The 12,347-nt window shown below is 31.9% G+C and overlaps 1 protein-coding gene and 1 long non-coding RNA gene across 4 annotated transcripts in view; both read left to right on the top strand.

Annotated features, from left to right (window-relative positions):
- Positions 1-12,347, top strand: part of LOC127720111 (uncharacterized) — a 61,551-nt gene that overhangs the window by 19,442 nt on the left and 29,762 nt on the right. The gene's annotated exons all lie outside the window — the stretch shown is intronic.
- Positions 1-12,347, top strand: part of LOC127720104 (uncharacterized) — a 65,679-nt gene that overhangs the window by 31,032 nt on the left and 22,300 nt on the right. For both annotated transcript variants that reach the window (XR_007990617.1, XM_052226513.1), the window contains exons 4-5: positions 1,769-1,939; positions 8,303-8,431. Coding sequence is in view for 1 of the 2 variants with exons in the window: in XM_052226513.1 (XP_052082473.1) it covers positions 1,769-1,939; positions 8,303-8,431 (300 nt within the window). In the remaining variant the exon portion in view is untranslated. The remainder of the gene's footprint in view (positions 1-1,768; positions 1,940-8,302; positions 8,432-12,347) is intronic.

The raw sequence follows: 12,347 nt of genomic DNA, 5'->3' as shown, positions 1-12,347 counted from the left end.
ACAATAAGTCAAGAATGCTTTCACCAACTTGCAAGAAATTGTGGTGAATTGTTTATATCTATTGACATGAGGTCCCTTTTGATTTTTTATAAATTTTAGATTTTACGTTAACGAGTGACAGGGTTTTATTCATAAAAAAGGGGTGATTTTCCAGTTTTCGCACAAAAACTCAAAATGCTTTCAGCAATTCTTATGAGACTTTGGTGAATTGTTTGTATGTATTGATGTAAGCTCCCTTTTTATTTTCATAAATTTCTAATATGACATTGAGAATTGATGCAACTTTATTTGTTTATAGTCTGACAACAGATTTACTAAGTATTGCACAACAGCAAAAAATCTTTAATTGAATATAAATTCAATTCATATAACCAATTTCAAGTTCTTTGACTACATTTATTCAGAAACCTATAAAATGTCAAATATTTAATTACAATCCAAATTCAGACCTGAATCAAGCTTGAATATTGTGTCCATTTTTGCCCCAACTGTTCAGGGTTGGACCTCTGCTGGCATATCTAGCTGCGCTCAGCGAAGCAGTTTATTATTCATATTTTTTTTTAAACTTTTTTTTCACGATTTTGGAGGGATGAAAAGGGAGTGCGTATTATACACAACTGCATACTATACACGGCTAAATAAGGTATGCGAAAAATGCAACTGTGTGAGTATGGCAATAATAAGCAGTCAGGGGACTTATTGAAATAAGTGATTTTTAAATCACTTATTTAAGTAGCAAATTCAAAGTTTTGTCACAAATTGTGATTTTGTAGTTTTACCAAAATTTTAAACACATAGGTTTAGATAATATCTTTTCATTAGTAAAATTGAAAAAAATGAACTTTTAGCTTCTTTTAAACAGCAAGGTTTATACCTTTGATGCAATCATTTAGCTGCTAATTCTATTTTAGTTGAAAAAATGCTATAAAAATGGCTTTACATAATGAACTGATACTTTCTTAACAGATTTTTCCCAACAGTGGGAGTATTTTTCCTGTAAAATTCAAGGCTTCATCTTACAGATTATGTAATAAAATTCTACTGTTCGCGATCAAAATTTCACTGTTCGGGGGTGTTGAAATTAGTGGGGGTTATTAAAATTATGATACTTAAAGAAGTGATTTTTTGGAGGGAAATTGAGGTATGATACTTAAACAAATGATTTTTATGTCATTATCCTAGATTCAGTACAAGGTCATCACCTGACAAGACACGGTCATCCTATCAACACAGATGTTGGTTCTGATAATTTTAGCAACATAATTAGTCCCTGAATCATTAGTATTCTATATTTAAAGCTACAATAAAATTAAATCACTTAGTCTAGTGATTAATTTGTACTACTTAAATAGATGATTATTAAAGAAAGACAACTCTTACTTCCAACCTTTATGGACATAATGTTACTTGAATCAGTGATTTAAAAAATCACTCATTTAAGTAAGTTCCCTGACTGATAAGAACTCGCATTTTGATAACGGATAAATACATATGAATGCAGATTTTCCTGAAATCGTAATAATTAATCTCCCATTTTTGTCTCTTCTTCAAAAATCGTGATAATAGTTTTTGAATTTAAAGTTAGTTAATTTGAGATATTTGCGAAATTTAGGTTCACTGAATATGAAAATTTGGAAGTGCAAGCCTTTTATCACATATTCCTGTTGGATATTAATTTCATAATTAATAGATCAAATTAAACAAAAGAATTTGTCATTGGCAAACTTTTAAAATATTTGATATTTTGGAACATGCTATTTTATTTAAGGCCAGCAGTTTTATTACTGTCAGTATGATGGGGAAAAAGACACATGCAGAAATTGTACGAATAATAGCTACACAGATGACCTAATTGATACCAGCCAATGGCCTATTCATGACAATGGAAAATATCAAGCGGAAACGCAAATATGTTCTCCTCTTCCAAGCTGTAAAGCAGGTAAGAATTATATGTTCACACATTCTCTGACAATGAATATCACTTATTAGATTTAGCATTTGCAATGCAAGGAGTGTTATAAGTTGAGCAGGAAAAGCTGTCTGGTATAAAGGTTAAAATCCCTTAATTGTCTTGAAAACCATAATAGATAGAGAAAGTCTTAGAGGGCAAAAATGCTCAGAATGTCAAGATCTCTACTTCCTATTTTCACCAAATGTTATAAATTGAGTTCAATAATTGCCCTTAAATGATGTTTTTGGGCAAATTTTAATGTTTTTGCCTATTATCTAGAATACTATAACGGATACAGGTAGGTAGAAACTGTAAACAGTAAAACTGATCATCAATACAAAATCTACAAAAAATGACACTACCGTTCCTACTCGCTTATTAGTCGGAAAATTGGGAGTAAAATTCATAATCCAGAGAGGGGGACCGACTAATAGACGAGATCTAGCGACCAGAGGAAAAATCCAAGCTTGAGAAAAGTGGTCAGGAGTGAATTTCCTGGTCAAAACTACGTTTTTGATTGCCAAACCTACATAAATCAATAAATAAAAAGTTTTTGTTGAAAATAAATGACTACAATACTGTCTTTGTGTTTTATTTGTTCTTTGGTAAACATTTTCTGCAAATTCGTGTTGAAATTCTACTGTTTCCGGTTTGTGTATTGATTTTCATGGTCACATGGTTTTCCTATAAACCCAAAAGAAGAGCCAAGAACCAAAAATGAAAAGGAGATAACAATGTACTAAATATGTGAAAGGATGTTTTCAGCGGAGTTATTGTGTCATTATTGTGATATCATGATATCAATTCAATGCTTATAAATCATATAATAATCAAAAAATAATTTTAAGATTCATTCCCAAAATCAAAATATTATTCATTAAAGTGTCTCAGGTAAACAAAAATTACAAAATTGATTGACAAGCCAATATAATCCATTGATAACCCCAATTAAGAGACAAAGAGTTGTATTTACTAAAAGTGTGAAAACTATCAGTGATAGGTAAACAGATGACACTAATGAGTTGGAGTTAGTTATTTTAATATATTGATTAGCTTCACTTAATTTTTTTAATCCTTTAATCATCACAATATAATAAGAATTATGAAGTGTACATGCTCATTTAACACCGAGTTATGTATGCTGTGAAAAATATTTTCATCAAGTGTTGATTGACTTTAAATTTTTCAGGTTCATATAGGTTTATATTCGCTTTTCTCAAACAATAGGTTGTTAGTCATACCCTACAAAATCATTGATGCATTACATAACAACACATGGCTAATTTAACATTTGAACAGTGAACAAAACAAGAGAAATGAATACATCTTTATTATTAACAGCAATATAAATTATCATGATGAGCATCAACTAAATTCAAACCAAACAAACATTAATGCAGAAATGAATATTATTCCTGGATTTGCATTGGTTTTACCGGCGTTCAGTTACTGTCAGCTGAAAAAAAAATGCCCAAATTTTGTCCGACTTATACGAGGGTCAAGACGAAATCCTTAGAATTTGGAGCTGAAAAGGGCCCCCGACTTATAGTAGGATCGACTATTAGGCGAGTTTCTACGGTAACTAAGATCTACAAATACTTAGCAAACATGGAACTGATTTCATTAAAGGTAAAAAAAATATCAAAATAGCATATTTTTATACGATTGCCAAAAAATTTTGCAGTCGTATATTGGTATGACGTAGGCGGCGTCGTAGTCGTAGTCATCATCTCCCGAAGACACATTGGTTTTTATACGACCGCAAAAAAATTTTGTGGTCGTATATTGGTATGACGTTGTCGTCCGGCGTCCTCGTCTGAAGACACATTGGTTTTCGCACTCTAACTTTAGTTTAAGTGAATGGATCTTTTTGAAATTTGACCATAAGGTTAAATACCACAAAAGGGAGGTTGGGATTGATTTTGGGGGTTATGGTACCAACAGTTAAGGAATAAGGGGCCAAAAAGGGGCCAAAAATAAGCATTTTCTAGTTTCCAGACAATAACTGTGGAACGGTGTATGGATCTCTCTGAAATTATACTACAAGTTTCCATACCACAAAGGGATGGTTAGGATTTGCTTTGGGGGGTTATGGCTCAAACCGTTTAGGAATTAGGGGCAAAAAAGGGGGAAAAACAAGGTTGTCCTGGTTAATGGACAAATACTTTAGTACAAAACATATTTTAAAGCAGTGTAAGGGAGATAAATCAAATACATCATTGAAATTATCTCCCTTACACTGCTTTTAAATTATGTATAAAGTAATGGTTAATGAACAATTAAGATAATTTAAAACAGTGTAAGGGAGGTAATCCAAATACAACGTTTTGGTTACTTCCCTTACACTGCTTTTAAATTATGTTTAAAGAAATGCATATTTATAAAGGAAGACCAGTAAAAATATCTGCAAATGTTGCATCTTTTTTTTTTACAAAAAAATCCATATGAAAGATTTGACACTATATTTTAAATTCTATTATAAAATAGATTAAGTTAGCACTATGGTAAATTTAAATGGGTAATTATGGTTGCCAACTCCATTGAAAAATTTGAATTGAGATTATGACCATATCTTGAGGGAAAGAATTTTTTTGGGGAAAAAAAGGGGGGGGGGGGGGTAAAAAGAAATTGTGGGGGGTCAATTTTTTCTCATTTCAGATTTCAGAAATTAAAAAGAATTATTCTTCAAATCTTATTTTTTTTTCAAATTTCAAATATTGAAAAATTTCAAGAAGTAATCTTTAATTGCACAGTATGGCGCATTAGATTTGTAAAATCTTTGACCACATTTATTTATTTGTTATGCCGAATCTAACCTTGTATTTAGATTTTTAATTTTGGGTCCAGTTGTAAAATTGGTCTACATTAAGGTCCAAAGGGTCCAAAATTTAACTTTGTTTGATTTCAACAAAAATTGAATATATGGGGTTCTTTGATATGCTGAATCTAAACATGTATTTAGATTTTTGATTATGGGCCCAGTTTTCAAGTTGGTCCAAATTGGGGTCCAAAATTAAACTTTGTTTGATTTCAACAAAAATTGAATATATGGGGTTCTTTGATATGCTGAATCTAACCATGTATTTAGATTTTTTATTTGTGGGCCCCGCTATCAAATTGGTTCATATTGAGGTCAAAAGGGTCCAAAATTAAACTTTGTTTGATTTCATCAAAAATTGAATTATTGGTTTTCTTTGATATTACAAATCTAACCGTGTATTTAGATTTTTAATTTATGGGTCCTGTTTTTTAAATTGGTCTACATTAAGGTCCAAATGGTCCAAAATTAAACTTAGTTTGATTTCAACAAAAATTGAATATATGGGGTTCTTTGATATGCTGAATCTAACCTTGTATTTAGATTTTTGATTATGGGCCCAGTTTTCAAGTTGGTCCAAATTGGGGTCCAAAATTAAACTTTGTTTGATTTCAACAAAAATTGAATATATGGGGTTCTTTGATATGCTGAATCTAACCATGTATTTAGATTTTTTATTTGTGGGCCCCGCTATCAAATTAGTTCATATTGAGGTCAAAAGGGTCCAAAATTAAACTTTGTTTGATTTCATCAAAAATTGAATTATTGGTTTTCTTTGATATTCCAAATCTAACCCTGTATTTAGATTTTTAATTTATGGGTCCCATTTTTTAAATTGGTCTACATAAAGGTCCAAATGGTCCAAAATTAAACTTAGTTTGATTTTAACAAAAATTGAATTCTTGGGGTTCTTTGATATGCTGAATCTAAACATGTGTTTAGATTTTTGATTATGGGCCCAGTTTTCAAGTAGGTCCAAGTTGGGGTCCAAAATTAAACTTTGTTTGATTTCAACAAAAATTGAATATATGGGGTTCTTTGATATGCTGAATCTAACCATGTATTTAGATTTTTCATTTGTGGGCCCCGCTATCAAATTAGTTCATATTGAGGTCAAAAGGGTCCAAAATTAAACTTTGTTTGATTTCATCAAAAATTGAATTATTGGTTTTCTTTGATATTCCAAATCTAACCGTGTATTTAGATTTTTAATTTATGGGTCCCGTTTTTTAAATTGGTCTACATTAAGGTCCAAATGGTCCAAAATTAAACTTAGTTTGATTTTAACAAAAATTGAATTCTTGGGGTTCTTTGATATGCTGAATCTAAACATGTGTTTAGATTTTTGATTATGGGCCCAGTTTTCAAGTTGGTCCAAGTTGGGGTCCAAAATTAAACTTTGTTTGATTTCAACAAAAATTAAATATATGGGGTTCTTTGATATGCTGAATCTAACCATGTATTTTGATTTTGGACATTGGACCATAATAGGTAAATTAAAAAAATTCAAATTCTTAGACCACATTCTTTCTGTGTCAGAAACCTATGCTGTGTCAGATATTTAATCACAATCCAAATTCAGAGCTGTATCAAGCTTGAATGTTGTGTCCATACTTGCCCCAACTGTTCAGGGTTCGACCTCTGCGGTCGTATCAAGCTGCGCCCAGCGAAGCATTTTATTTTAAGTTAATAGACCACATTCATTCTGTGTCAGAAACCTTTGCTGTGTCAAATATTTAATCACAATCCAAATTCAGAGCTGTATCAAGCTTGAATGTTGTGTCCATACTTGCCCCAACTGTTCTGGGTTCGACCTCTGCGGTTGTATCAAGCTGAGCCCAGCTGAGCATTTTATTTCATAGGTGATCGAGTCTCTTGCTATTTTTTATGCCCAACAGTAGGGAAGGCTTTTTTTCTGGTCTATGCTGGACCATCTATTCGTCTCTCCTCCATCAGGTTAAAGATTTTGTTCAATGTAGTTTACAGGGGCCTTGTGATTTTACAGTTATTTTTCATTACACAAAGTTCGTTAGGCCTTGTTGGTCAAGTGGTCTAAGTAGTCAAACTACTGTATCACTAGCCTGTGAACACTTGAGGTTGTGAGTTTGAATCCTGCACGGGGCAGGTGCACTCAACTCAAATCTTAATTGACTAGGATTGTCAGTTTTCCTACCAAAGGTCGGTGGTTTTCTCCCGGGTAGTCTGGCTTCCTCCACCAGTAAAAACTGACCGCCATAAAATAGCACAATAGTGTTGAAAGTGGCGTTAAACACCAATCAATAAATCAATCAATGTAGTTAACCATTAAGTTGTGATCACATGAACTTGAAACCTAATTCACATGTTCATTAAGATGTGAACTTTATAAATTATATGCAAATTATGATTTTTTTACCCAAAATTAGGGTTTACTGAACATGGAAATGTGATTGTGTGAAACCAGTGCATTTTCAGGTTTATGTTTTTGGTTATGGTAGTTGACAATGAAGTTGTGGTCACATCAACTTGTAACTTTTTATGTGAACGTTTTAGCTTATATAATGGAGAGACTTGAAAATTGATATTTTCTGCTTCTTCCCTATACACACAGCACTTGAAAACAATAACAATTTCTGCTGTTAACTGTCACCCCATGAACGAGCACTTTCAAAATCTGGTTCTGTGTGTTGGTCTAGATCTAGTACAAAAGCAGTGTTTATATTCACATTAACATGTTTTCATCCTGATATGCATGTAATCCTTGCCACTGGACATAAAACACAAATTCATCATCATCAACATTATATTACTTGTTTATTCATTCCATAATTTATAAGTTGAATCACCTACAGTATAAAATAGATATCACTGATTGGAGATTCATGTGTAGGGTATACATTAAAGAGACAGCAATGTTAACCCAACAACACAAAAAAGCAAAATAGACATGTAGAGGTCAACAGTAGGTCTTATGTCAAGCTCTAAATTGCCTTGAAGATTAAATTGTGACTTTTTTAACAGTCATCACTTAAAATGTAAGTCAGAATAAGACAGCCAAGAAGAGATACTGTGAATTTAGAAATAAATGTTTTTATTCATGCAAATAATGTGACTGGGAGAATATTGCAATGATAAGAACTTGCATTCTTATATCATTCTGATACATATATTTGTATGCAGATTTCCATGACATTGCAATAAATAAATAATCTTGCATTTTTGTCCATTCTTCAAAATTTGCAATAATAAATGCACACAATACTTTCTGAATTTACAGTACACATAAATGATCAGAGTACCATAGAACTGCTAAGAATCTTGCTCGTCTTTTAACCTTTTTTTCTGATATTTATATACCGGGTATATTTATAAAGTAATAAAAGGTAGCATTTGAATGAATTGTGTGTACTAAAAAGTTGTAGTAGCAGTGAAACAATTCAGAAGAAGACTTGTAACTAGCATTATACTTTTTCAGTGGTAGCTGTTCCTTTAATTATTGTATTTTCTCATAGTCTATATTTGCTCTTGGCTTCAATTATAACTTTTTGTTACAGAGGAAGTAGTTCTTGTTGGCCGTAAGTGTCAGTGCAATTTGAATGAAGGATATTGGGGCACAGATGAACACAACTGCCAGTTAGATAAACTAAACTGTAAAAGAGCTGGAGTTCAGTTAACATATGAAGGTGAGTAAAAGTTTTTTTCAAGAATGGTTGAAGTTATTTAGATCTTCTGCGTATCAATATGGTGTCATTCTGAAGTTTTGAGTTTAAGTCCCGCTTGTAGCAAGGTGTGTTTGAGTCATACATTAGTTGACAAAGATTACCAGTTTTCCTGCTGATGGTATTGGTTCTCTACAAGTACTCTGGCTTCCTTCGCCAATATAAACTATATATTGAGGTGAGACAAAAAACTAACTGCAATAATATAGCCACGGTCATTGAAACTGGTGTTAAACACAAACAACCAAACAAACTCATCTATATGGTTGTGCATTCATCGCAGGATATACTTAAGATATAGATGCACCAATCTAAACTCCAATTTAAGTTTAAACAATTCCCTCAAGTTTGAGTAAATCCATAAATTGCTATTGCCTTTTAATGACCAATTAACTTCAGGATCATGAGGATGTGTTAATGAATTTTGCTTCCTAGACTTCAACTAGCAAGGCAGTTACTGAATTCAGAAATTATTGTCTGCATTTTATATTTCAATTTTTGAAGAATGGACAAACATGCAAGATTAATTATTGTGATTTCAGAAAAATCTGCATACATCATGTACAAATGTATGTATCAGTTATCACATTGTGAGTTCTTATTATTACGATACTCAACCAGTCGTAATATTCGTATTAATAAAAACCGCACAATAATTTATGAATTAACAGTATTCTAAAACCATACTTTATGTTGTCAGACTGAATTTGGTATCATAGGTTCATTTTATGTATTCATTGTATATTGTCACAACTCATCCTATCAAATTTTAATGTTTGATGAATGGCAGAGAATCAATAATATCTGCATGTTGTGTTGATGGGTTAGCATATAAGTTGACTATGATGGGTTATTTGTACACATATGTCTCCATCTTACTTTTTGTAATTAGACCTTTAATAATAATAATTACCATCAATGCCAATGAGATAAATATCATCTCTTTTGTAAAGTCTAGTGCCACCTGAAAAAAACTTTGCTAACAAATGGTTTGGTAGGTCCTTAACAAAAATCTTTGATTGAATTTAATTTCCTTGAAAACATGACCCTCATAGGCTATTACTGCTTCTTATGGTTTGTGCCCATTTTCGTTTTTGATACATGTGCCTATAACCTCATGGCAGAGACTAATCCGTGTTCTCCCCAGGGCCTTTTAGCATCATGGTAATGTGATGGTATGTTTCTTGAATGTGATGCTATCTGAATTGGTTTTCTTATAGATTATGTTATGGATGTGATGCTATAATTTTTAGAAACAAGATGGTATTTCAAATTTCCCTGTTTACCAGAATGCTAAATGAAAGCCAGGGGAGAACACTCTGAGTGACAAAGATATGAACAAAATATTTAAATTACCTGACTTAATTTCCTTTGACAAGTTTGACCTACAAGCTTGAATATTCATGAGATCAGAAAAAGTAAATGTTTCACTGTTTTCTTTTCACAAGCAATATCTGCTATAGATGATGGCTTTGAAGTATTTTTCTTACGGCAAAAATATTCTACTGAGCCATTATTGTAAAGTTTCAGATTTTATAACAAGTAAATACATTTTTTATAAAGTTCTATAATAGATCATGTAAAATGCATGGAGGGGGTCTCTTCGTGAGTATCAATTTTCGTTGTTTGAGCAAAATTTACATGTTTAATGTTAAATTAATGGATTTTAGTTTTCTGAGAAAAAAATGAGTGAAGAATTTAAAGCCATAAGAAACAAAGATTCTTGAAAATAATCATATATATATTGTTTCATAATGATTTGTGGGACATTTACTTGTTCGTCTTTCATTACTGACAACATTCAATTTTTAATAAAATTATTGCTTTCCAAAATAAGCTGATTCATCTTTGCTTACAAATTGTCTGATTGAAGGAAATTGCAAAGTAAACATTTGAATTGTTGCACACGTGTAATCAGAAGTGATGACACTAATTAACCCAAGATCGAATGATCAACAGATTAACGATCATCAAAGGTGTTACTGTGACTTGACTGTATGTGTTGCTCTCCACCTATTGCAGTTTATTCAAGATTCTGACCAAATTGCAATTTGTTTTATAAAACCAAATTGTTCAACTGGTCAGAAATTTTAACAAACTGCTGTAGAAAACACAGTCAAGTGGTGAAAGTGCAAGGTGATAAAATAAAGCATACTTACAATCCTATAAGACTTTAATTCCACTTCAATGATATTATAAAAAAATCAGTCTAACAATTTCTATACAAATTTTATTGTAATTATCATGCTAAATGTGATGGGTAGTAATTTTGAATTGCTATAAAAATGTTCAAACTAAGCTTTCGTACAATTTTTCTTTCGAAAAGTCTTCTATATTCACAAGAATCAGACATCATTTGAATTAAAACGTCTTATATTCAGTAAAATATATGTGAAGTTACAATTTGTCGTTAATAAGTTTCCATGAGAGATAATCTAAAATCATTATTCTTTTGAATATAGAAGACTTTTCGAAAGAAAAATTTATTATCTCCCATGGAAACTTACTAACAACATATTGTATTTTACATATATTTTACTGAATATAAAAATTTTGAATAAATTGTAAGAGGTGGAGAGCAACATTGACAGTCAAGTCACAGTAATTAGGCTGTAAACATGTCACTTAAAGAAAACGGTTAAAAAAATATACATAAAAAAAATGCTACAAATGTACTTTGAATCGTAGAATTAATTCTTATGAAATAGATAGGTACGCCCAATATGAAATTTATTTATTTTTCGTATGAGGATTATGGGGAGATAAAATGGACACTTCATCATTAGAGATCATCATCATATCAATCAAAACTTATTTATCATGAGAATTAAAATGTTAAAAGTCATACAGTTAAGGTTTTTGTCTCGCCTTGACAGAGTCAAAAAGCGAGACATAGGTATGCTGTTTCCGGCGGCGGTGTCAACGGCGGCGTCAACAATGTATTAGTTTGTGATTAGGTCTAGTTCATGGTGAACCACTAGTGGTAGGTCAATGATATTTGGTATGCAGTTGTATTAGCATTGGCACATCTCATTACCATGGAGATTATTTGGCCCCGCCCCCTCAGTCAAGGTCTATTGACTTTGAAACTTTTCATAGTTTACATGTATTAGTTTGAGATTAGGTCAATTTATGGGGAACCACTAGTGGTAGGTCAATGATATTGGTATGCAGTTGTATAAGCATTGGCATATCTCATTTCCATGGAGATTATTTGGCTCCGCCCCCTTAGTCATGGTCTATAGACTTTGAAAATTTTGCTAAGTTAACATGTATTAGTTTGTGATTAGGTCAGTTCAAGAGGAACCATTAGTGGTAGGCCAATGTTAATTGTTGTTCAGTTGTATAAGCATTAGCACATCTCATTTCCATGGAGAATATTTGGCCCCGCCCACTCAGTCATGGTCTATTTACTTTGAAACTTTTGCTTAGTTTACATGTATTAGTTTGTGATTAGATCAGTTTAAGGTGAACTGCTAATGTTAAGTCAATGATATTTGGTATGCAAATTTATTGGCATTTGCAAGTATCGTTTCCATGGAGATTATTTAGCCCCACCCCTGATCATGGTTCATTGACCTTGAAACTTTTACATAGTTTACAAGTTAATGTTTGTGTTTAGGCTTGTTTAAAGGGAATGACTTATAATAAGTCAATGGTATTTGGTATGCAGTTGTATTAGCATTGGCACATCTCATTCCATGGAGATTGTTTAGGCATGTACCTTCAATCATGGTTCATCAACTTTGAATATTTGCATAACTTACATGGGAAAGTGTTGCTATTTTAATTTCAACATTTGCATTATCAAAATTACAAAAATGTGAGACATATCTCTGTGATAACAGTTTATTTAAAGATTAGATTGGTAAAACCTGTC

This window comes from Mytilus californianus, unplaced genomic scaffold (genome assembly GCF_021869535.1).
Source record: "Mytilus californianus isolate M0D057914Y unplaced genomic scaffold, xbMytCali1.0.p SCAF_11, whole genome shotgun sequence".
Classification (NCBI taxonomy): domain Eukaryota; kingdom Metazoa; phylum Mollusca; class Bivalvia; order Mytilida; family Mytilidae; genus Mytilus; species Mytilus californianus.
The sequence above is the reverse complement of the archived record's forward strand: the minus strand, read 5'-3'. Positions and strand labels throughout refer to the sequence as shown.